The sequence below is a fragment of the Hyperolius riggenbachi genome, chromosome 8, assembly GCF_040937935.1.
Source record: "Hyperolius riggenbachi isolate aHypRig1 chromosome 8, aHypRig1.pri, whole genome shotgun sequence".
NCBI classification, from domain to species: domain Eukaryota; kingdom Metazoa; phylum Chordata; class Amphibia; order Anura; family Hyperoliidae; genus Hyperolius; species Hyperolius riggenbachi.
In genome coordinates this window covers 162,894,295-162,920,124 of record NC_090653.1, presented here as the reverse complement: position 1 = coordinate 162,920,124, position 25,830 = coordinate 162,894,295, and the positions used below count along the sequence as shown (strand labels likewise).

Below are 25,830 nucleotides of genomic sequence, written 5' to 3'. Positions count from 1 at the left end.
ACCTCCTGTCACCCCCCCTAGCACTCCTATCCATCAGATCAGGCCCAATACAACTTGTCGTCTAAGAGACCACCCTGCATTCGCCCCCTCATAGACCACCTGTCATCAAAATTTGCAGATGCTTATACCCCTGAACAGTCATTTTGAGGCATTTGGTTTCCAGACTACTCCTCACGGTTTTGGGCCCCTAAAATGCCAGGGCAGTGTAGTAACCCCACAAGTGACCCCATTTTAGAAAGAAGACACCCCAAGGTATTCCGTTAGTAGTATGGTGAGTTCATAGAAGTTTTTATTTTTTTTGTCACAAGTTAGTAGAAAATGACACTTTGTGAAAAAAAAAATCAATTTCCGTGAACTTGTGACAAAAAATATAATCTTCTTTCAACTCACCATACTACTAGCGGAATACCTTGGGGTGTCTTCCTTCTAAAATGGGGTCACTTGTGGGGTTCCTATACTGCCCTGGCATTTTAGGGGCCCTAAACCGTGAGGAGTAGTCTAGAAACCAAATGCCTCAAAATGACCTATGAAATCCTAAAGGTACTCATAGGATGTTGGGCCCCTTAGCACAGTTAGGGTGCAAAAAAGTGCCACACACGTGGTATCGCCATACTCAGGAGAAGTAGCATAATGTGTTTTGTGGTGTATTTTTACACATACCCATGCTGGGTGGGAGAAATATCTCGATAAATAGACAATTGTGTGTAAAAAAAAATATCAAAAAATTGTAATTTACAGAGATATTTCTCCCACCCAGCATGGGTATATGTAAAAATACACCACAAAACACATTATACTACTTTTCCTGAGTATGTCGGTACCACGTGTGGCACTTTTTTGCACCCTAACTGCGCTCTGGGGCCCAAAGTCCAATTAGTACCTTTAGGATTTCACAGGTAATTTTGAGAAATTTGGTTTCAAGACTACTCCTCACGGTTTAGGGCCCCTAAAATGCCAGGGCAGTATAGAAACCCCACAAGTAACCCCATTTTAGAAAGAAGACACCCCAAGGTATTCTGTTAGGGGTATGGTGAGTTCATAGAAGATTTTATTTTTTGTCACAAGTTAGCGAAAATTGATTTTTATTGTTTTTTTTTTTTTCACAAAGTGTCAATTTCCGCTAACTTGTGACAAATACTCCTAACAGAATACCTTGTGGTGTTGTCTTTCTAAAATGGGGTCACTTTTGGGGTTCCTAAACTGCCCTGACATTTTACGGGCCCTAAACCATGAGGCGTAGTCTTGAAACCAAATGTCTCAAAACTACCTGTGAAATCCTAAAGGTACTCATTGGACTTTGGGCCCCTTAGCGCAGTTAGGCTGCAAAAAAGTGCCACACGTGGTATTGCTGTACTCAGGAGAAGTAGTATAATGTGTTTTGGGGTGTATTTTTACACATACCCATGCTGGGTGGGAGAAATTTCTCTGTAAATTAACAATTGTGTGTTAAAAAAATCAAAACATTGTCATTTACAGAGATATTTCTCCCACCCAGCATGGGTATGAGTAAAAATACACCCCAAAACACATTATACTACTTCTCCTGAGTACAGCAATACCACATGTGTGGCACTTTTTTGCAGCCTAACTGCGCTAAGGGGTCCAAAGTCCAGTCCAATGAGCACCTTTAGGCTTTACAGGGGTGCTTAGAATTTAGCACCCCCAAAATGTCAGGACAGTAAACACACCCCACAAATGACCCCATTTTGGAAAGTAGACACTTCAAGATATTCAGAGAGGGGCATGGTGAGTCCGTGGCAGATTTCATTTTTTTTTTTTTTTTTTTGTCGCAAGTTAGCAGAAATGGAATTTTTTTTTTTTTGTCTCGGTGTCATTTTCCGCTAGCTTGTGACAAAAAATAAAATCTTCTATGAACTCACCATGCCTCTCAGTGAATACTTTGGGATGTCTTCTTTCCAAAATGGGGTCATTTGGGGGGTATTTATACTATCCTAGAATTTTAGCACCTCATGAAACATGACAGGTGCTCAGAAAAGTCGGAGATGCTTGAAAATGGGAAAATCCACTTTTGGCACCGTAGTTTGTAAACTCTATAACTTTTACCCAAACCAATAAATATACACTGAATGTTGTTTTTTTTTTATCAAAGACATGTAGCACAATAAATTTGGACAAAAATGTATACAGAAATTTTACTTTATTTGACACATTTTATTACAGAAAGTTAAAATCATTTTTTTGAGAAAATTCATGACTTTTTGATGAATATAATAAAAACTAAAACTCGCAGCAGCAATCAAATAGCATCAAAAGAAAGCTGTATTACTGACAAGAAAAGGAGGGAAAATTCATTTAGATAGTAGGTTGTATAACCGAGCAATAAACCGTTAAATCTACAGTGGTCTGAATGGAAAAAAAGGCTCTGGTCCTTAAGGGGTAGAAAGACTGTGGTCCTCAAGTGGTTAAACAGAAGATGAAAAGTTATCTCCTAGGGGAAAAAGTTAATTGAATAAGGACCCCAGAATAAGGTTTTTTTAAATATCCTGTATTAAGTTAGTTGGCAAATGTAATGTACAGATTTTTACTTTGATCACCTTTGATTACCTCTGTAAACCTTTTGCTTTTGTTGATGGGAAACTGGCCAATTATCCAGGGCCTCCAATTGCAGTGCAGCTCTCCCCTCAGGTGGTGCCTGGGCATCCCTGCACCTACATTTAGTTGCTTGTAAAATACTGCTCTATGAGACTCTGTTTACAATTTTTTTATATTTTTAAGAGAACCTGAGCTGAAGCTTGGGTTCGGAAATACATACTTGCCTAAGGAGAGGGAAGCCAATGGATCCTAATGAGGCTTCCCTCACTGTCCTTTTGTCCTGTTGCCACTTGCGGACCTTCCAGCTGATCGGGGCCACGTTCCTCTTCTGGTTGGAATGGCTCTGGCTCAGTGCTAGCTTACTGTAGTCGCAGCTGTGCTCATGCTTGAAGAGCAGCAAGGCCCAGATCAGATTGCGACAAGCCCTTATCGGTAATCTTTGGAGGGTGTGCGTTTAGAAAGGGTACACCAGAGGCCAGCGAGGGAAACCTCATTAGGATCCCGCGGCTTCCCTCTTCTTAGGTATGTGATTTTTGTACCGGACTTTCGGCTGAGGTACACTTTATCTCCTAATGCTGGGTACACACTGAGATTTTCTGGCCGATTTACTGTCAGATCGATTTATTTCCAACATGTCCGATTCGCTTTCCGATTGATTTCCAAGCATTTTCCAATCGATTTCCGTTCACTTTAATAGGAAACCGATCGGAAAACGCTTGGAAATCGATCGGAAAGCAAATCGGACATGTTGGAAATCGATCTGACAGTAAATCTGCCAGAAAATCTCATAGTGTGTACCAAGCATTAGTCTACCTTCAGCTTGGACTGCATGTCATAGAAAAATTTAGAAATGCTTCTTTTGCAGCAGAGCACTGGTGCTCATCTGCTCACTGCAGACATTCTGCAGCCTCTTAGCAATCCTGCTCCTATTCCTGGTGGTCATTCAATGTAAGAAAGGATCACTTTTAGCTCTGAGCCATAATGTGGACCACCCCTCAATGTGGGGGGGGGGCACTGGATTTTTTTTGGACAGGGAGGGTGTGAGGCGATGGTGAAGATGCTCACACCCTGTTTATGATAAGGGTCTATGGGGCTGTAAATAATTGCCAGTATATTTTAAAAGGAAACACCTCTTTTTGCGCAAGTAAGTCTGACTGTTGTAGACTTCAAGGTTGAATTTGAACTTTTTGCAGTTTTGAAAATAAAAGAAAACATCTGGTTATTGTGTGCTATAACTCCATTTTCGTTTTCCTGCCAGCTGTACTCTGTAAATAAATCTACAGCAAACACAATTTCACTACTTTAATACTCAGGCAAACGCTTGTGTTAACGCTGGCCAAGAGTGTAAAGAATACTTTGGAGTGATCCGATGCAAATTCAAGCATCTCTAAGAAAATTTGTAGTTTGACGATGATTACTAACAGGTGTTTAAGCTGCACGATTGTTGAAATGGTCCGATTTAAGCAATATGGTGTCATACTTCTACCTTCTATGAACCTTTGATTTTGCAGAGATTAGATGTGTTTACGGTTTTATCTGTTGAATTATCACATTTTTAATAGCCATTGTAAAAAAGGCATTTATTTAGTTTTCTAGCAGTTTTCTCACATTGACCAGAGCACAGGGCAGCAAGTTCTCACCTTTTTTGATCACAAGCCCTTTGAATAACTGCCCTTCTGCTTTTTGTACTGCTCTCTTGAATTATTCACCTTGACTTCTGCTCCTGTCCCATGCTCTGTTTGTAACATAGCAGTTAGTGTATTAGGCCACATTCATGGTGCAGCATAACATCGCTTTGTAATGTGGCTTACCGCATTGCAATGTACCACCTATGTGTAGTTTACAGTGCAGCAGTATGTTCATGCTAAACACATACGTTAAAGGAAACCTGAGATGGGAGGATAGAAAATGACACATACCTGGGGCTTCCTCCAGCCCCTTCAGGCTGATTGCTCTCTCGCCACCAACCCACGCCAAATGGATTCTCTGCTATTTGGGCCGATGCGCAGAGGGTCTGGAGGAAGTGCCAGGTATTTATAAATGTTTTTACCCCAGGTCTCATGTACATTTTAACAGTAAAACAGAAGCATACTTTTCATTGATATGCAACACTGTACTCGACACAGTGCGAACATGCTGCACTGCTGTCCTGATCTGTTGCATTGCATTTCTGTTGTCACAGGAAATGCAGTGGCCGCTATGAACATGGCCTCAAATTTGTATAACAAATTATGGGCTTGATTCATCAAGCAGCGCAGCTTAAAGGGAACCAGAGATGAGGGAAAGCTTAAAAATGGAAAAAGATGTTATACATACCTGGGGCTTCATCTAGCTCCATAAGCCTGGATCGCTCCCACGCCGCCGTCCTCCACTGCCTCTATCGCCGGAACCAGGTCCCGTCACTTCCGCCGGACGCGACCAGACTTCCGCATCCACAGGGGCTCCCTCCAGCTCTGTACGCATGCGCCTGCATAGTTGGGAGGGAGCACACTGCGCTTGCGTCGACTGGACGAAGTGACGGGACCCGGTACTGGCGATAGAGGCAGCAGATAGAGGCGGCGTGGGAGTGATCCAGGCTTATGGAGCTGAAGGAAGCCCCAGGTATGTATAAATCTATTTCTTCTTCATCTCTGGTTCTCTTTAATCTTTGCAGCTTAATGACCCCTAGTGCACCGTGTGCACACATTACATAGTAGTGCGCGCTGCCATGTAAGGAGTGTGCCTTCCTTAGTTACGCACATTGCAATGCACGTAACATTGACTGCGGGTGGCCCTGCTTCTGTGAAGTGTCGCTAATGCGATACTTCACTCACGGCCGCTACTGTGTTAATTTACATAGCAATGTAATACTGTACTACAGTAGCGGCCGCGAGTGCGGTATCGCGGTGGTGATACTTCACATAAGCAGGGCCATCCGCAGTTAATGTTATGCACATTGCTTCGCGCATTGCAATGCGCTTAACTAAGGAAGGCACACTCCTTACATGGTAGCGCGCAGTGCTATGTAAGGTGTGCATAGGGCGCACTACCGGTCATTAAGTCGCGCTGCTTGATGAATGAAGCCCTATGAGTGTTAAACAAACTATCTTGACATGTTCAATTGTGTGTTACATTACTTGAAGCTGTAAAATACTATACTGTCCATTTTTCAAATTACCCCCAACATAGACTCGGTATAAAACTTAAAACCCTAGGTGATACTACCAGTGCTCTGGAGTTGGAGTAGAGGATTCGGAGCAATGTTTGGTACTTTGAGTCGTTGGTTTCATAAACTGATTAGTCAGTCTGAGTTGGAGTGTGATTTTTGTACCCAGACCATTTCCTGCAAGGGCTGTGGAGTAGGAGTTGAGGAGTCTGAGTTATTTTGGGTACCTGGAGTCTGTGTTGGAGTCGGTGGTTTCATTAACTGAGGACTCGGATGATTTTTGTACTGACTCCACAGCCCTGGATACTACCATAGAAACAGGACTTTTATCTGGTGCTCTGCAGAGAAAAACCATTAGGTCCACAAATTAAAGCTCTTCATGCAGCACCTTTTTCTATGTTCTTCTTTGCAATAACCAAAGTATGTTTGTGTAATTGATAAGATAACCCCATGGTGTTTCATTGGTTCAGACATTTTACAGAAAAATGTTTCTAATTTATACCTTTTAACAATCTTTTTGTTCTTCAAAAGTTTATCAGCTGCAGAAGTTTTGAGTGCAGCCCGCCAGCTGGCAGACCTGTGCCGTTTAAGTCAGGAGATGAAATGAGGAACAGATTGTGTGCACCACAGGTCCAGAGCAAGGTGCTCCTCACAAATCACTAAATTTTCCAATAAAACTAGCGCCTAGATCCTTTTTTTATCCCCCCCCCCCTCTTTGGGGGGAATTTGTAAACGTTTCCTCCAGTTGCTGAGCATCCTCTCTAATGGTGGTCTGTCAAACCTCTATTGTAGCCACCATCCACTCCTCCTGTTTTGGGGCTTGTCCCTCTGTTTCTTTAGCATATGGAAGGAACTTTTCTATTGGATTAAATGGATTTAAATCTGGTGACTGGCTTGACCATTCAAGAATTTTCCATTTTTTAGCTTGGAGAAACTATCATGTTGCCTTAGCAGTATGTTTGGAATCCGTATCTTGTTGCAAGTATGTGTGCATGCATGTGTGTGCAATATGTTTTTGAAAGACAATGTTTCATGTTTTTGAAGATGGTAGGGAGTTTTGTTTCTTTTTAAATTCCAGTTCTTAAATGTTGTTTTTAATACATTTTGCCATGGTTTTTATGCTGTAACACAGAGCTAGTGACAAGTCCCTTTTTAGAGGACTAGACCCCTGATATCTCTCCTACCATTGCCATCGGGAACACCATGCGTCTGCACACAATACATCCCTGTAGTGGCTACAGTCGCAAGGATGCTGTAGAGCAGAGTTCCCCAACCCTGTCCCCAAAGCCCATCAATATCCATACTAAGTGTTTTGCAGAAGACCACACGCATTCACGGATAGGGTAATTTGTATTTCAGCAGAGCTGATTAACCTTTTGCCAGCCATTTTTATTTAAATGTTTTAAGTGCGCTGCAGCGCCACGTTATTTTGTGCCTCACCAGCCTGCCTGTGTGCCTCCCACAGCCTAATGCAGAGTGGGGCAGGGGGGTGCTTCATATTTACCTGATCTGGACAAATGAGCAGCTGTACTATTAGCCCAGTATAGCTAGCTGCAGCACCAGTTTCCCAAGTTATTGTACACAAGATAACTCATTCATGGTTACTAATGGGTTAAAGAGGAACTGAAGTTTCTTTTTAACATTCCTGTATTCATTTATAAATCACTAGGTAGAAGGTCCGCCCGTTAATAAACTGACACTGGCCGCGAACCCCCCCCCCTTAAAGAAAAACTCCCGCACGGCCACGACCAGTGCACATTCAAGACTCGCGACCCCTGCCTGCCCCCCTGCGCCCATCCTTCTCCCTGTCTGAAGTCCATCCACATGCCGAGCATGTACGACGGGCACAACGCACGGACACAGGCGGACTTGGCGACAGAGATATTATACAGGACACTGGTTCCCAACCGGTGTGCCGCAACACACAACACCAGGTATGTGTAGCCGCGTTTCCCCCGCTCTGCCTCCTCCCCGCGTGCCGGCTCTGTCCTCTGCTCAGTGTATTAGAGCAGTGCTTCAAGAAAATGGCTGCCGACGTCCGCATTTGCACTAACTACTATGACCGGAGGGCGGAGGCAAATCGGCGAGGAGGGAGCCAGAGAGTGAAAGGGGACCCTGAGCTCGGAACGTCCTCTCTGCTCTAAAAGATACACAACAGCATAATAACTTTTAATAACACAGACCTGAACTCAATGTCCTCTCTGTTCTAAACGATACAACCGCATAATAACCTTTTACATATTGCCCCTGCAGCAACCTTACTGTTGTGCTGTTTCGGGCTCCTGCCCATCTTCATGCTGCCTAGTTCTAAAATGACATAAAAACACACCCAAATATATATACAAATGTAACCAATCACAGATCATATATTAATTATTAGAGGACCTGATGGACAACAGACTATTTAAACATCTAGTCACACCTCCAGCACCCCCATTGGTGGATCCAATCCAGATCCCAATATTTAAAAATTAACAGTTGATAAAGGCTAAAAAAGTACCGTAATCAGGCATACCTCATGAATGTAATAGTAGAAGTTCTATCAGATCGCACTGATGGCAAAAGCCAATCGGCCATAGATTGTCGAAAACCATATTCTAGTGCTAATCAGGGCTGTGGAGTCGGAGTTGGAGTCGGGGCAATTTTGGGCACCCGGAGTTGCAGTCGTTGATTTCATAAACTGAGGAGTTGGAGTCGGATGATTTTTGTACAAAATCCGCAGCCCTGTTAAGTATTAGACTAAGGAATCGGAGTCGGAGTCTGAGCCATTTTGGGTACCCGGAGTTGGAGTCGGAATCGTGGTTTCAGAAACTGAGGAGTCAGAGGATTTTTGTACCGACTCCACAGCCCTGGTGCTAATGTAAACACACGCCAAACGTACGCATCAAAATGACGCAGTAATAGCAAAATAGAAAATGAGAATTGGCTCTTGGGTGCATGAAAAGGACCGAAATTTTATTCATATATCACAAATATCAAACATGAAAAATACAAATAACCCATAAATATAAAATGACCCCATAAAATTACTCCTCACATAACCTCCAACAACCCAGGGGCTGCAGTCCCCTATAAACAATTAGTAACCTGCACCATGAGAACTTGAAATGGTACCACTAATGTAGGTGAGATGAAAAAGCACAAAGGGTCAAGCCCGCCATATAATGGACAGTTGGAAGCCAGCGGATGCAGGCAAAGCTCATAAATGATGTGAGCACAAAGGAGCAGATGGAGTGGCAGCATCCAGAAAGACACACAGCAACACACTGAAGCTTGAATAGGTAGATAGCGTCTAGGCAAGCTAATGGCATGCAGTGTTGATGGCCAATAGTGTAACCTGATGACAGGCAATGGCAAGTGTGAGCAAACAGTCCCCCAAACGCAAAGTATGCATAGGTGAGGCAGAGCTGAAGATCTTCACAGGTATAAGCACATATGCCAAATGTAGTTAACAGTCCCTCATTCGCACGGCATGTGCAGCCAAACAAGCAGGTGTGTGTTAAGAATGATGGCCTCTCATAGTTACCAAATAGCAATGGCAAGGTCCATAAGGCTGTGCGGATGCATGCTAGGCTTCCCTTGTGCTGGCAAGAGGCTGACCCAAATGGCCTGTACGCTCAATGTCCGTGGGACCAAGGAGGTGTAGATTAGAAGTGATGTGGAGGTGTGGAGGAGTGGACGCTGTCAGGAGGAGCCTGACATGTTTCGCCGCACCTAGCGGCCTTTTCAAAGGCAGACAGCGTGGAAATATGCATGGACGCCATGCCGGCGTCCATAAATGCTGACTGCGGCCGCGCGGCCCGCCCCCCGGCCCACCCCCAGTTACAGACATCATCCCGACACGCCCACCGGAGTTGTGTGTATGTGTGGCCAGCAAATGGAGCGCAGGTGCGCTCCAACCAATGCGCATCACACAACGGCGCAAGATGGCGCCGGGTGGCTGACGTCAAAGGTGGCCACCCAATAGGGAGGACGGAGGAACAGGGCGATGAGCCAGGGCGGACAGCGCGGCCACACGCAGCACATAATGTATATAAATGAACCAAAGTGCATGCATATATACACCTAAAGAAATGAAAAACAAAACACACAACCAGTAATACTGCAACATCATCTCTAAACCTAAAAATTAGCGTCATGGGCATGGAAACACCAAGACGCAAATCCGCCAAGCGTACGCATGAGCATGACGCAACAACGCATACCGTCCATCTGTAACCGTAGCGACCAGATGTACGCGTCAAAGTGACATAACGGTGCATGCCGTAACCGCGGCAACCAACGCCTATACAAATAAAGGAAGGCGTGGACATAACAATCCACAACACCTTCCTATGCGTCAAAAACGTTGCATAAAAGTAAAAAAAGTTTACATAGAAAAGATCTAGCACCATGCTAGATCCGTCTAGCACCACCTAGAGGATATAAAAATGATGCAAATTTGCAAATAGGCCAAATCAGCATATCCCATCAGTACAATCATATCTGAATTAATTATATAAAATTAACCTAATAATCAGAAAAAGCTAATAAGGCCCCCCCCAAAAAATTTTACACACATGAGCTATCAAAGTTTCCAATCTAGCCTCAAATCATATTCTTTATTTAGCCCAGTATTTCCGGTGTCAAGTTCTCTAATCCACTTAGATTCTAATTTCAGTAACCTAGATAATTGATCGCCCCCCCCTTGTTATCCTGTTTGACCCCATCAATAACACAGACCCTCAATTGGCTAACATTATGTCCAAAACTAGTAGTTTTCTGATACAGCCTGCGCTAATCCATATTCTTTTTACGAATGGTCGATTTGTGTGAGGTCAAGCGATCTTTTAATCTCTGTGTCATTTGTCCTATACACTTGCCACAAGGGCATTTTAACATGTAAACAACCCAACTTGAGTCACAAGAATATCGGTCACATATAGCATATCGTTTACCACTCCTAGGATGGAAAAAAAAGTGTCACCTTTAAGGCTATTGCAAATGTGACATTGTAGACAGGGAAAAGTGCCACATTGGTTCGGTTGTCTACCGTTAGCTTTGACGTCAGAATGTACCAATTTGCTCCTAAGAAAAGGTGCTCTCTTATAGCAAAACATCGGGGGGTGATTAAATTCCTTAATATAAGGTAATGAATGCTTGAGGATACTCAAATGTCGTTTAATACTACGTTCAACTTGTCCACTGATTACACTGTAGGTGGAAATAAAAGTAACCCTATCCTGTTTATTTTGTCTATTTGAAACCTTCTTTCTCCTGTCACTACTTGATCTCTTGTCAAGGTTACTAAGAAGCAATTTAGTAGGGTATCCGCTTTGTTTAAAGCGTACCACCATTTCGGACAACCTCAAATCCTGTTTGTCCTCTTGGCTGACAATCCTGTCAACCCGTTGGAACTGTCCACTGGGGATATAATGGATCATATGCTGTGGGTGAAAGCTCCTGACATGAAATACCGCGTTCCTATCGGTCTCCTTGCAAAAAAGATCAGTTGCCAAATGCCCATCATCCTTAATCATGGTATCCAAATAGGAAATCCTCACCCGGTCATAATTGATGGTCAATTTTATATATGGACACTTCAGGTGCAGGGACTCTATGAACTCCACAAGGGTCGAGTGTGCCCCCCCCCCCCCCCCACAGACAAAAAACATTGTCTATGTAACGAAGCCAGCATCTGGCATGTTCCTGAAAAGGGAGTTAGTATATACAAAGGCCTCCTCATAGAGGCCCATGAAAAGGCTGGCATAGACAGGGGCCACATTTGACCCCATCGCCGTGCCCCTGCACTGAAGATCAAAAGAACCATCAAAAAGAAAATAGTTCTCTCTCAAAATGATATTAAGGAGTGCCAACAGGAAAGCCCTTTGTGAATTATCAAAACCAGACGATGTAAACAGATAATGCTCAACAGCCTCTACACCCCCATCATGCTGGATGGAGGTGTAGAGGCTTTCCACATCCAGTGTCGCCAACAGCCAAAGATGCTGTACACATTTAAAAGATCAGTATCTGCAAAAGATCTGTTCCTGCAAAATGCATTCACAGTCTATGATATCTGCAGATCACACCTTGTTTAACAGACCTTCATCTGCAGATCAGATCCACCAGGATGGATCTTCAGATCTGCAGATGATTGTCGGATATGCAGATGAATGTCTGTTAAACAAGGTGTGTATGAGGATCTGCAGATATCATAGACTATGAATGCATTTTGCAGGAACGGATCTTTTGCAGGAACAGATCTTTTGCAGATACTGATCTTTTGAATGTGTACAGCATCTGTGTTTGCAGCATCTTGCAAAGATTTTTATCTGATGAGTTCAGCTCCATAGAATAGACTGCGTAGAGTATGCTCTCATACTACATGGAAGGGGGTAAAATTGGTCTGTGATTTTGCCTTTTCCAAAGACTTTTATCTCAAGTGTGTATGTAGCATTAGGCTCTGAACACACACTGGATGAGACTCTGAAGGTGGCAGATAACAAACACTTCTGCCTACAATCTAGTGTGTGTACAGAAGCCCCTAATGCTCTTCACACCTTGGCCATCGATCAGTCCAGCTTATCGATCTGGCCATTGTTGCCATCTTATCGGATTAGTGGTAGAGCCTATGTGTTGATGGCTTGAAGCTTTTTCATAAGCTGGCTCTTTAGGAACTCTTATGGCCCATACTCACGGGCTACAATTGTCGCCGCAACACGTGGGGCGCGCGTGTTGCGGCGACAGGTCACCCGTGAGTATGAGGCGCAACACGGGCACGCACCCAGAACAGTCGCTCGTCGCTGCTGTCGCCAGGCGATTGGCGGCGGCAACTGTCGCTAGTCCGCGTGGGTATGCGGACTAGCGACAGCAACAAGCAGGGAATACCTTGAGCTTCCGGCGGGGGGAGGAACGACAGCTTCCGCCGCATCAGTTGCCAGGTCCCTCCGCCGTGTGTACGCGGAGGGAACTGGCGACGAGCCGTCGCCAGCCTGTCGCTGTCGCGCACACGCTCCCGTGTGCTAGCGACAGGCCACAAATGTAGCCCGCGAGTATGGGGCATTACACTTTTGTGGTACTTGGATTCTGCTGACTCTCTTGAGGATTCATTGTAGTTTTGACTGTGGGATGCCAGGATACTAGTAGTTGACCCATTGGCCCATATGCAGTTAATCTTTACTTTTTAAAATAACTTTTTTCATCATTTTGCATTTGAAATAGTACCCAAAAGTTGGTCAAAAAGCACCATCAAAATTATTTTGAGTATTTTCCTGCTTGCTGGTGGTTTAAAATGCATTTTATGACAAGATGCCGAAATATCACCTAGTAGAAAACTCAGGAGGAAATGTGAATTGCATATGGGCTTTTTGTCTGGGCGCTATACGGGAAGCTTCACTCGATCATTTTTAAGTATCTTCCATCTTTTAACCCCATCTGGCCACTTAATTACAGTCCAAACGACAATTTAAAAAGAAAAATATTTGCTAGCTTCCCCAAATGGAAGAAGGCTTTTATCTGTAAGTTTTTGTTTTTTTTCTTTTTAAGCTGGAGACCTTTTTAAACCTAGAGTACATCACGTGTCTCTTTCATTTTGTTATTGAATCTAGTTAGCAGGGGTGGTGTACCTGTTGAGGAAGTAGCAAACCGTGACTGCATTGGCATGTTGAACTTGGGATTGTGTTAGCTGGCAGTACGTGCGTGTGTGTGTGTGTGTGTGTGTGTGTGTGTGTATAGGGCTGTTTTACACTTTAAATCACAAAACACAAATGCAGCGCAAATTCATCGAATATCATTTTGCCTTCCTAAAAAGAAGGTATTTGCAATAATTCAGCTTTATATGAGTCACTGCGGATTCCCATGATGAATCACTCAAGAATATGCAAGTCATTTTGTTGTCCCAGAAAGCCAGAGACCCACCCATAACCGCTACGGTAGAGTGAGCTCTGTGAAACTTGTAGGGAAAGAGAAAACAAAAAGGAACAATCGAGAGCCCCCCAATAGTGTATTATTGTAGACCGGTTGGCATAAATAAACCTAGAATAAATTATACTCACAAGTATGGGTTGCCGAGATCAGGCAACCACTTGTATCACAGACGGGGAGATTAGGCCTGTCCCCGCTCAGGCTGAGAAGTCGCTCTCTGTAAAGAAGAAAGGGTGTCCACACCCATCCACCAGGTGGAACAGTGTAAGTGAAAAAAGAGGCGCCAATAGAATAAAAATTATGCCAATTTAAAAACAATAAAATTGTGGGTGGCAATGGTGGACTTGACCACCCTACGAGGCGCCACGCCAGTACAGATCACTGCCTGGTTACTCCTGCTTGTGTTTTGCCTGAGGAAGCGGGCTTGTGTCCTGTGAAACGCGTTGCAAACTGTTGTTTATCTGGAGTACTAAATTGAATAAATTTACTTTACCACACAAAGTGGTCTTTGGCTTTTTGTAGGGTGGGCAAGTCCACCATTGCCACCCACAATTTTATTGTTTTTAAATTGGCATCATTTTTATTCTATTGGCGCCTCTGTTTTTTTCACTTACGCTGTGAAACTTGTAATCTCTAGGCTCAGGGGCGCCTGGAGGCACAGGCACTACAGGCAGCCGCTTGGGGCGGCATGTCTGTCACTAAGCGCTGGCCACCTTCACATTCATTAATCTCCCCATTTTGCAGGCTTGTGCACGCTGCAGGGCTCGCCACTCCGGCTCCCAGCGTACTGCATAATTGCACTGCCTACACTCGCCCCCTTCTTCCCCTGCTGGCCAATAGAGACAGAGCAAGCACGCTTTGCCCCTCCTCTAAGGCCACTCCTTTCTGGCTTTCATAACAGCCACAGGCGCAGAGCAGTGTCTGTGTACTGCCTGCGTGTTGCGTTAAACTCTGCCCCTGCCAGCTGGAAGTTCGGGGTTCCAGTCTGGCTACCTAAGCCAGCATGCCTCCTGTATCCCCATACCCTGAGCCTGACGTGGGTGCAGAGGAGAGGTGAATAGGGGCAGAGATGCAGCCTGCAGCAGGGGAGACATGAGCAGTCCGTGTGCCTTGCACTGTGAGGAGAACGAACAGGCAGAGAGCGTCAGTAACAAATGTGTGAACAGAGGTAGCAGGCATAATTTTACTACATAATGCACTGTTTTGGTTGTGGTTTGTGCACGGATGGAGCTGCTGTCAGTCAGTTCTGTCTGTGTGACGTCATTCAAAGGTGAAGATTAGAAAATCAGCACTCCTATACTCATTAGAGGCAGCAATGGGTGAAGGCAGCAAACAAACTGGAGATGTTATCTCACTTTTACTGTGATGTCCTCCTAACTAAAGGTGAGTACACACGCACTACTAAAGAGAACGACGGGTCCGTCAGACCCTCCCGCTGGGCGGTTGTTCTCCCGATAGTAGTGCGTGTGTACAGTCTGCAGACTGATACGGTTGTTTCTGAACAATCCGCTCAGCGGGAATACATGTTAAGTTTTTTTACTTTAGATAGATGGGTTCGATAGATAAATTCCAACCCGTCGGATCTGGTCGATTCTACTTTCGTTTCGATTCTCCTCATTCAAGTGAATGTAAATTGATAGGAAAAGATAAGGAATCGAGCGGTGAATCGAAAGTAGAATCTATCGAAAGCGAAAACGATGGCAAAAACGCATCGTGTATTCCCGGCATTAGAAGAAACAATCCAGGCACCAAGTTTCCAAGCCCTGTCTCTCTCCCCACACCCACCCCACATGCCTGCACTGTGTAAAATTTTCCTACAGAAATAAGTTTGTGGATAATGACTGGAAGTTGGTATCTGCGTTTGATGTGCGGGGGACATGGTATCTGCTTTCGATGTGTGGGGGACATGGTACCTGCGTTTGATGTGCGGGGGACACGGTACCTGCGTTCGATGTGCGGGGGACACGGTATCTGCATTTGTGCGGGGGACACGGTATCTGCGTTTTATCAGTGTGTGTGTAGGGAGGGGGGGCCACAGCTTTTCTCGCCTGGAGTGACAAAATGGCTAGAGGCGCCCCTGTCTAGGCTCACTACACACTAGCGGTTCTGGATGTGTGCCTGCCTTTCAGGGACATATTTGGGAGTGATGCATCATGTGAAACAGTTGCTTCCTTAAAACTATATACTGTATTTTTTGGACTATAAGACTCACCCAAAAGTAGGGGGAAAAAGTCACTGCGTCTTATAGTGCAAATGCAGGGAGTTCCTGACTTGTGAACACCTGCCAATACGAACCTCCAACCTGCCGCAGTGTAGGGGACTCCCTGTACTGTGCCCATGCAGAGGAGGACAAACAAGGGACACAAAGGGGCATAGAGGAGTACACATTGGGGACACGAGGTGCAAGGGGGCATGAGGTACAAAGGGGGTATAATCCACAAGATGCCCCTTCAACATGGATGCACCAGGTTTAGTAAATATATTTACCCCCCTGGCTTTGTCCTCTAAATCTAGGTGCGTCTTATGGTCAGTATATATATATATATATAAAATTTTAGCCCTCAGGACCATTAGAATAATGGGCGTTTTCTTCTCCAAGGATGCGGACTGCGTTAGCCTCAGAGCCGGAAGTAGTGGCCAAACTGTAAATGCGCGATGAAAGATGACATGCATGCAGGCACACAAATTTTATTTTATAGGATATATTTATTATTTTTCTATAGTCCTCTGGCAATTCCCTACAAATATCCATTTGTAGTTTATTATTTAGTTTTCATATTTCAGGTTTAAAGAGGTTTTCTACAGAATCTTAAAGAGACTCCGTAACAAAAATTGCATCCTGTTTTTTTATCATCCTACAAGTTCCAAAAGGTATTCTAATGTGTTCTGGCTTACTGCAGCACGTTCTACTATCACCAGCTCTGTAATAAATCAACGTATCTCTCTCTTGTCAGACTTGTCAGCCTGTGTCTGGAAGGCTGCCAAGTTCTTCAGTGTTGTGGTTCTGTGATGCATCTCCCCCCTCCAGGCCCCTCTCTGCACACTGCCTGTGTGTTATTTAGATTAGGGCAGCTTCTCTCTGCTCTATTATCTTTTACAAGCTGGATAAATCCTCCTCTGAGCTGGCTGGGCTTTCACATACTGAGGAATTACATACAGGAGGAGCTGTCTGCACTCTGCAGGAGAAACAGCCTGACACTTCAGTGGAAGATAGCTGCAGGGGGAAAGAAACACACAAATCATCTCTTGAGATTCAAAAGGAAGGGTGTATACAGCCTGCTTGTATATGGATGTATTTTCTATGTGTGGACATACTGTACATCAACCTACTTCCTGTTTTGGTGGCCATTTTGTTTGTTTATAAACAAACTTTTAAAAACTGTTTTTAACCACTTCAGAATTCGGCGTACGCTTAACTACGCCCCTGAATCCTGAAGTGGATTGCATGGAAACGGCCGCTCGTATGAGCAGCCGTTCCATGTCAGTTCACGGAGGGTGTCTCCGTGAACACCCTGCGAGCCTCCGATTGTGGCTCGCAGGGTAAATGTAAACACACGGGGAAGATCTTCCCCAGTGTTTACATGTATACGGCGCTGCTGCGCAGCAGCGCCGTGGCGAAGATCGGCGATCCCCGGCCTCTGATTGGCCGGGGACCGCCGGCACCTGATAGGCTGAAGCCTATCCTATCCGGCGCAGGACGGAATTCCGTCCTGCGCCGCTCACAGGGGGAGGTAGAGGGAGGGAAGGGGAAGGTGGCCAGGAAGCGCTGCGGAGGGGGGCTTTGAAGAGAGCCCCCCCCCCGCAAGCGCAAGCAGCCGGCGGCGATCAGACCCCCCAGCAGGACATCCCCCTAGTGGGGAAAAAAGGGGGGGAAGTCTGATCGGCCTGGCTGCTAGCTGATCGGTGCTGCGGGCTGGAGAGCCCACGCAGCACCGATCAGCAAAACCACCCGGTATCCGGAAGTGGTTAACCACTTTTAATGCGGCGGGGAGCGGCGAAATTGTGACAGAGGGTAATAGGAGATGTCCCCTAACGCACTGGTATGTTTACTTTTGTGCGATTTTAACAATACAGATTCTCTTTAAAAAAAAAAATCGAAATCTTCAAAAAAATTAATTTGTTCATCCTTCTACCCTACACCAGCTTCGTGCACATTTTTCCACCATACTGAATCACTAGATGGTAAAATACTCTCCATAATAAGTTGTAAAATTATTTGTAGAAGGAACTTTTTAAAGTTCAGTGTGTACCTCTGCATTGGATTAGGGAAGAGCTGGCTAGATCCAGGGGACACAGGGCTCCTTAAAAATTATAGCTGGTGCCTAGCTTAGAGTGTTTTTTTTTTCTTTTCAAATTATCAGAACGGCTCATGCTCTGGACAGACTGGCTCCTTAATTCCATGTTGATTTGACCACTACATGAATATTTTCCATGTGCTTGATAGAGTTGCCGGAATTCTGTGTCATCTTTTGGATTGTCTATTCCACTACTGCATTTCTTATTATGGTATTATACTTTAGAACAATGCAGTACTGTGGCTACTGTGTTTTCTGCCTCGTTTTCCGCCTGTTTTGAGTTTGTGTCCCCCCCCCCCCCCCCTTTTTTTATAGTTTTGGTACATATTCTGGATGATCTGCATTGTGTTAAGCATATTTAGCCACTCTGCAGAACTCCAGCTTCCAGATAGTATAGGAGCAGTTGTAGAAAAGTATAACCAGGCATGTGTATATATAATGAAAATGTCATGTAGAAATGTATGTCTCACTAGATCAGCTGATCAGCTTAAAAATAAAAAAGTTGGCTGTGTTTGTGTGGTTTGTAACCTGAGCAACCTTTGACTGCATCTATTTAGCAAACTACTATTCTCAGAAATCCGCCTGAGGATTTTCTACTGTAGGGCACTAAGTACACATCTCCTAAGTTATGTACCATAACTAATGTAAATTAGCTTTCCATACATACTACTTTTGATTCTGATAAGCAGTAAAATCAGGTCAGGGAGTCAGTAGAAAGATGTGCATAGGATAAGTAGACCTTAAAGGCCGGCCCTACTCATTATACACTCTCATTGTATAAGCTACCTATGGTTGTTAAGAGGATTATCAGACTGTGGTTAAATTGTTTACATATATCATTATACTAAAAGTTAAAGGTGGCCATACACCATACAGTTTCCTCTAGATTTTTAAAATTCAATTCATTTTCTTTATTATATTCTTTAATACATTTGATACATACACCATACTCGTACACTACTAAATGTTTTCTAAAAGTTGATCCGCATTTAGGATGGTAGAAAAAACGTTGTAATTTTTGTTACGGAGTCTCTTTAAGTAATATAACTGCTGTTGAAATGTTTTAAAATGGGGCCCTAGTAAACAGTACACTGTACTAATTAGTTTTTTTTATATATATATATATATATATATATATATATATATATATATATATATATATATATATATATATATATATATATATTATATGGTAAAGCTTCTGAATGGAACACACTCACACAAACACTACACTAGCACACTAGCATTACAAGGCCAGAGTACTAACCAGGTGGCCACTAAGCAGGTGGGTTTTGGTTCACACTGTGCTTGAGTGAAGCATATCCAGGGCTGGTTGTAGACTTTTTGGTGCCTGAAGCAAATTGTGAGGATGCGTCCGCCCCTGATTTGGATTGATCTCACAGCATCCAACAATTTGCACTGAAAAATACCCCCTCAGTTTAGCTAGGTATAGGTGCCCCAATATGGGAAGCCAGGTATAAGTGGCCCACTATAGCTAGCCAGTTGTAGGTGCTCCCAGTATAGCTAGCCAGGTATAGGTGCCTCCAGTATAAGAAGCCAGGCATAGGTGCCCCCCAGTATAGGTAACCAGGTATAGGTGTCACACCCCCCTAGTGGCTGGAGCGCACAATGCCTTCCAATCGGTTTCAGCACACAGACCATGCAATCTGTGGTCGCAATCGGTGCACAGAAACCACTTGAATTTTGGCAGCAGACAGACCAGAGAGAGGCGTGCGATCTATTAAACACAAAATACAACGCTGCCACCATCTCTGTTACCATGGGACAGAGAATCCCACTGACTGGCCGAATCTAGACCTGCAAATAAAATGGTAAACACTCTCTATTTTATCTAGCTATCAACAATAGTAGCGACTCTTCAGAAGCTAGGGTTCAGTTTGTGCGGCTGAATAGCAGGGTAGCTGAACAAATAAATGACTTTTAATCGTTGATTATAAATGCAATATAAATAATATATACCGAAAATCATTAAAACCAACAATTATAGAGACATTAGTAGCGCAGTATGAAAATAAAAATGGAAGAAAATACGTATACTTAAGGTCAGGTAAAAAATGTCCTTTCTGGGAAAACACGTGCAGTTCTTTGTTTCAGTTCAGGAGCCAAAGTTCAGACAAGATGAACTTCTCTTCCTCAAAGCAGCAGCAGGCTCCCATGTAGATGGAATTCGGAGGAATAAAGGAGGAGTCCCTGGCAAGCACTTTTGAATAATCCAAAATTTTGGGTGGGGTCTCAGGGTAAGCCCAGGGGCTGGACAGGGTGCGGTTAACCTCCTGGGTGAGTTTCTGGTGCCCACCAAATATGACAGTTTTCATATCTCGGCTTACGCTTCCTGCACACACATAACAGTCACAGATTCATATTCCTCAGAATATGACAGCTCATATGACATCAAACTTGGGTGGTTTCGCATGCCCGGTTATGAAGTAGTGAAATACCTCGGGTTCTGGGTATGTCAGTGGCCTCAATTTAATATTAAAATATTCACCAGATCCAGACCAGCAGAATGAGATAACTTCATACCTCTCATATGAACGATATTCCTTACGCAGGCTAAAAATTATATATAGCATTTATTTCTAAGCTGGTTCCAACGCTCCGCTGGCCTAGACCTCTGCTGTGTGGGAAGCTCGCTTTGCTGGGGCTCACCAAATGGTATCCTTTTTAAAGGGCATGTTCACACTTGGGTGTCACTGCCCATTAAGGAACTTCTTTTGATGAAGTTAATTACACTACCAGGTCTTCCCAGACAGTCACTTGTCTCATGAAAAAAAGTTCTGCTAACAACGGAAATGCTAGATTTCCAAAAGAAGACCCCAGGCTGCCAGATTGCTACCCCCTAGACATAAAATCTTGATCTGGCAATGCAACGACAGTCGGTGCAGGAAACAGATTGCGCTTTCTGTTCTCACAGCTCTTCTGTGATAATAGGTGCCCCCAGTACAGGTTGCCAGGTATAGGTGCCACTGGGTGGGAGGAAGTGGTTGACACTGTGGGGAGGAGGGCCAACATTATTCCTCTCTCCCTTTCTATGGGCCCTCCTCCTGCAGACTGCCGTGCAGTGGTGCGGTTTGTAATTAACTCACCTACTCGCTCCATGAGATGCGTACGTTCTAGCAACCGGCTCCTATCTGGCCACCCGATCTCTGTATGACCCATGTAATCGCGCATCATGCAGGGGAACAGGAAGTAGAGGAGCCGGCTGCTGGAGCGGTTGCATCTCATGGAACGAGCAGGTGAGTGCTCGTGCAGGTGAGTGCTCGTGCAAAGTGCGCCACTTTGAAGGGGGGACATCAGGGGAGCCCATGGAGAGGGAGGGCGGAATGATGTTGCCCCTCCCCCATCACTCCCCAAGCCCGCACCTCGGTCCCCGCTGCTCCCAGGTTGATGTGATATAATATATCTCAGTATATATTATATAATCTCATGTTACAGTATACAACAAGTTTTTATTACATATTGAATTACCTTCACTCCGGTCTGGGATTCTTAGTTTCTCAGCATGTGACAGGCAGCTCCCTCCACCTTCAGCCTCACAAACTGCATCATAGACAAGCTGAATTTGAGAGCAGAGACGCTGACTGTGAGGAGTAATCAAAGCACACAGAGCATGCAGGGGGTGCTCATAACTTGTATTCATTACAACAGAGGAAGCCCATTCCTCCCTGGGTCAACAAAGCTTGACAAAGAAAAGATTAGATATATTAGAGACAGTGCAAGTAGAAAAGGCTGCAGTAATCCAGACCACATTAGAACAGGTATAGGAACTTAAAAAATAGAAGAAAAAAAGGCTGGACTTTTTGTTACAGTGTCTCTTTAACTAATGCAGCCTGATTGGCTGAATTCTCTTTACCTCTTGTTTTCCCCTCCCACACCTCTGTTCCTCTCTGACTGGCCAATATTTCTCATGCTGAGACAATGCACTTTCTGTAGTGAAGGGCGGGCAAATCAGGCAGAGAAGAGTAAGGGAGGAAATGACATCAGGATTGGCTTCAAAATAGCCACTGTTAAAATCGGAAATGCTAAGGATTTTTTTTTCTGTAGAAAAATCACTAAAATCAAAACGTGGGCAGTGCAATACATATGTTATGTAAGTAGAGCAAGTATTTGTGTGTGTTTGTGTGTGTGTGTGTGTGTGTTTTTTCAGAGATAGTATGGCTGACTCTTTAAGAGCTTGTTCACACTACAAGAACTTTTCTGAGCGCCTTATGATTTTAAAAGCTCTTGGTAATTTTAATCCTGTGTGTGTGTTCACACTGGAGTGATGTGATTTTGTAAAAAGCCCCCATAGCATTGCATTAGCAAGAGCTTTTTAACCTATTTTGGTTCCTGGACGTAGAAACTACGTCCAGGAACCATGCGCGCTACCGCGCGCTCCCGGCCCACGGTTCATTAGCCAGGCAATCAGTGAATCGGGCTATGGTGCCCGATCACTGATTCCTCTCCCCCGCTGAAAAAGCGACAGCTTCTTTCGGAAGTTGCGCCTTTTCTGGCTGTTACCTCCCCCATGCATCGCTTTAAGCGTGTGTTACGCTTAGAGTGACGTCATGTAAACAAACTCATGGCTGCCATCTTGTGGCCAAAAAGTAATACTACAACTAAAAGTAAAAAAAAAATTAAAATCAACACACATTATAAACCTATTGTTTACCTCCCACCCTCCCAAAACTACCCAAATAAAATGTTTAATATAAAAAAAAAAATTACAATAAAAAAAAACATGGAAATATTTACCTAAGGGTCTAAACTTTTTAAATATCAATGTAAAGGTGAAATATTTCTATTTTTTTTTATTTTAAACTTGTAAATAGTGATAGATGCAAAACGGAAAAAATGCACCTCTATTTCCAAATAAAATATTGTCGCCATACATTGTGATAGGGACATAATTTTAACGGTGTAATAACCGGGACATATGGGCAAATACAATACGTGAGTTTTAATTATGGAGGCATGTATTATTTTAAAACTATAATGGCTGAAAACTGAGAAATCAATTTTTTCCGTTTTTTTTTTCTTATTCTTCCTGTTAAAATACATTTACAGTAAAGTGGCTCTTAGCAAAATGTACCCCCCAAAGAAAGCCTAATTGGTGGCGGAAAAAACAAGATATAGATCAGTTCATTGTGATAAGTAGTGATAAAGTTATAGGCTAATGAATGGGAGGTGAACATTTCTCAAGTGAAAACGACGGAACGCGAATGGGTTAAACAAAGCTCTTCCTAATGCAAAGCTCTTGTAGTGTGAACAAGCCCTTAGGGTGTACTCACTTTTATTGCCAGCAGTTTAAAGGCATAAATATAAAAGTTTTATACATACCTGGGGCTTCCTCCAGCACCCTCCGTACCGATCACTTCCACGTAGTCTTTCTCCGCCTCCTCCTTCTCCCGGTAGAAGCCCTGTTAGCTTTGCCAGTTGGGGCACACTGCGCTTGCGTGGCCCGGCCACGTGCGCGCCCCGACGTGATCACCAGGCCGGAATTGCTCTGTAGGCGCAGAACGCTTCGGTGTGGAGGGGACTGGAGGAAGCCCCAAGTATGTATAAAACTTTTATATTTATCTCAGGTACACTTTTTAAACCTTAATGGCTGTGTTGAGTTATTTTAATGGTGCAGCAAATTTACACTATAATATAAACTGTACACTGACTGCATTGTATCAAAGTATCATATCTTCAGTGTTGTCCCATGTAAAGATATAATAAAATATTTACAAAAATGTGAGAGATATAGATGTCGCACTGCAGGGGACCTGGTAAATGATATTCTATTGAGAAGAAAATTAAGAGGGATTTTTAACTTTTGGATTGCTTGGTTTGCATCCTTTATTAGTTTACCATATAAAAATAGAGCATTCATTTTTGATTTTATGCCTAACAGTTACTCTTTAACCTCCTTAGCGGTAACCCCATGCTGGACATGGGGTAAGCAGCCGCGGAGGATTCCTCAGGCCCTGCTGGGCCGATTTGCATAATTTTTTTTTCGTTCGTCGCCATGGCGACAGGAGAAGCCCTCAAGGAAATCCCGTTCAGAACGGGATTTCCTTATGGGAAAGCGGCGCCGGCATCGATCGGTGAGTACGGGGGGACGCCGCAGGGAGAGGGGAAGCATGTAGCTAACGCTAGGCTAGCTACATGCTAAAAGAAATAAATAAAAAGTGAAAAAAAACCTCCCGCAGCCGCACAAATCATACCGCCAGGGAGGTTAAAGGTTGACTTATAGCCGAGGTGAAAATAAACTGATGAGAAAAACAATTGTATCTAGCCTCCTTCACCCAAAAATTACTTTTTTAGATATCCACAGTTTTTTTTAATTTTATATCTAGTTTTTAAGTTTTTACTTTTTCATTGTCTCTGCTTAATTACACCTTCACTGAAGTATGCCAAAGCTCAAATCTATGAATTATTGACCCTTTTTATCTCTTTCCTGCTCTCAGAAGCCATTCACTGACAGGAAAGTGTTTTATGGCTGTAATTACTTATCAGTGAGGGTTTTTCTATAGTCTGACCCAGTCCGACCCGGACAGAAACAGTCACTTGCATACCTGATGTTTAAAGGGAACCTTAACTGAACGGGGGGTAAAGAGTTTCAATTACCTGGGGCTATTACCAACCCCCTGCAGCAGTCCTGTGCCCTCGGAGCCGCTCTGGAATCCTCCGGTCCCCCGCTGTCACTTAGTTTCGTTTTTGACGACTCACCAGTCGGCCGGCCGCCATGCGTATTATTGGACGCATTCCCTGCTGCAATTAGCGCTGTTGCAGACCGCAACGCGTACAAAAATACGCGTTGCCGCACGCTTAGATATGGCAACTGGTATAGTTTAAAAGCAAATACATAGGGCAGCCTTCATATCCCTCATTATGTTTATCCTTTAAATACATCTGAATAGGTGTTCTATGAATCCTATTTTACCTCCTTCCAGTTGTTACTGCTATGTAGTTTTATTTTCTAGATCTGAGACTATATTTCTTGTTTTATTGCAGATGGCACCTTTAAATAACTGGAGCACTGAAGACTTATCAAACATTGAAGAAGGCAACAGGCAGTTACGAAGAACGAGGAGGAACAAAGGCAGTGAAGGTTCCGAGAGTAAGTGTTCCTTTTACTGCAGTGCTTTCAGGATCCCAAGATCAAAAAATTGGGTGAAAATTACCTGGTTTTATTTTGTATCGTATATGAAAGCAGAGGTGATAGGAGTATTGTAAGGATTTGTCCAGCTTCAGGTAAGGGTGGATCACCTATTTTTCCCCATATTTAAGGATTACTTGTGATCTCTGGATTAGATACGTGGCAGACCAGGTGTTAATTGATGTTTAACTTACTGGTATATAGATTATGTACCTGATCTATTTATTTGATGTGGATACTGAAAAAGATTTTTTTTTTCAGAAAACATTTCTAATGTAAATTGCACTGATGTTAGCGTTATACTGCCTGATGCATTACAAAGCTGTGAAGATGTTATTTGCATATTGTGCTCCTTGTACCACCCTCCCACCCCCACCCCACTTCTGATAGTATCAGTCATATTAAGAACATGCATGTCTCTTTCTATAGTTCATGGCTGTTTCGGTTAAATGGTGATCAAGAGTGCCCTAGTTTTTCTTCAGATGTATTTTTTGAATTTAAAGAGAACCCGAGGTGGGTTTGAAGAATATTATCTGCATACAGCGGCTGGATCTGCCTATACAGCCCAGCCTCTGTTGCTATCCCAAACCCCCCTAAGGTCCCCCTGCACTCTGCAATCCCTCATAAATCACAGCCACGCTGCTGACAAATAGCTTGTCAGAGCTGGCTGTGTTTATCTCTATAGTGTCAGTCTGCTGCTCTCCCCGCCTCCTGCAGAACTCCGGTCCCCGTCTGCATCCCTTCCCTCCCTGCTGATTCGAGGGAAGAGACGGGGGCAGGGACCG

At 43.8% G+C, this 25,830-nt stretch overlaps 1 protein-coding gene across 4 annotated transcripts in view; it reads left to right on the top strand.

The window, feature by feature from the left end:
• The window catches only part of EDA (ectodysplasin A), a 268,344-nt gene that overhangs the window by 70,792 nt on the left and 171,722 nt on the right, over positions 1-25,830 (top strand). For all 4 annotated transcript variants that reach the window (XM_068247652.1, XM_068247651.1, XM_068247650.1 and 1 more), the window contains exon 2: positions 24,901-25,006. In XM_068247652.1, coding sequence (XP_068103753.1) covers positions 24,901-25,006 — 106 coding nt within the window. The remainder of the gene's footprint in view (positions 1-24,900; positions 25,007-25,830) is intronic.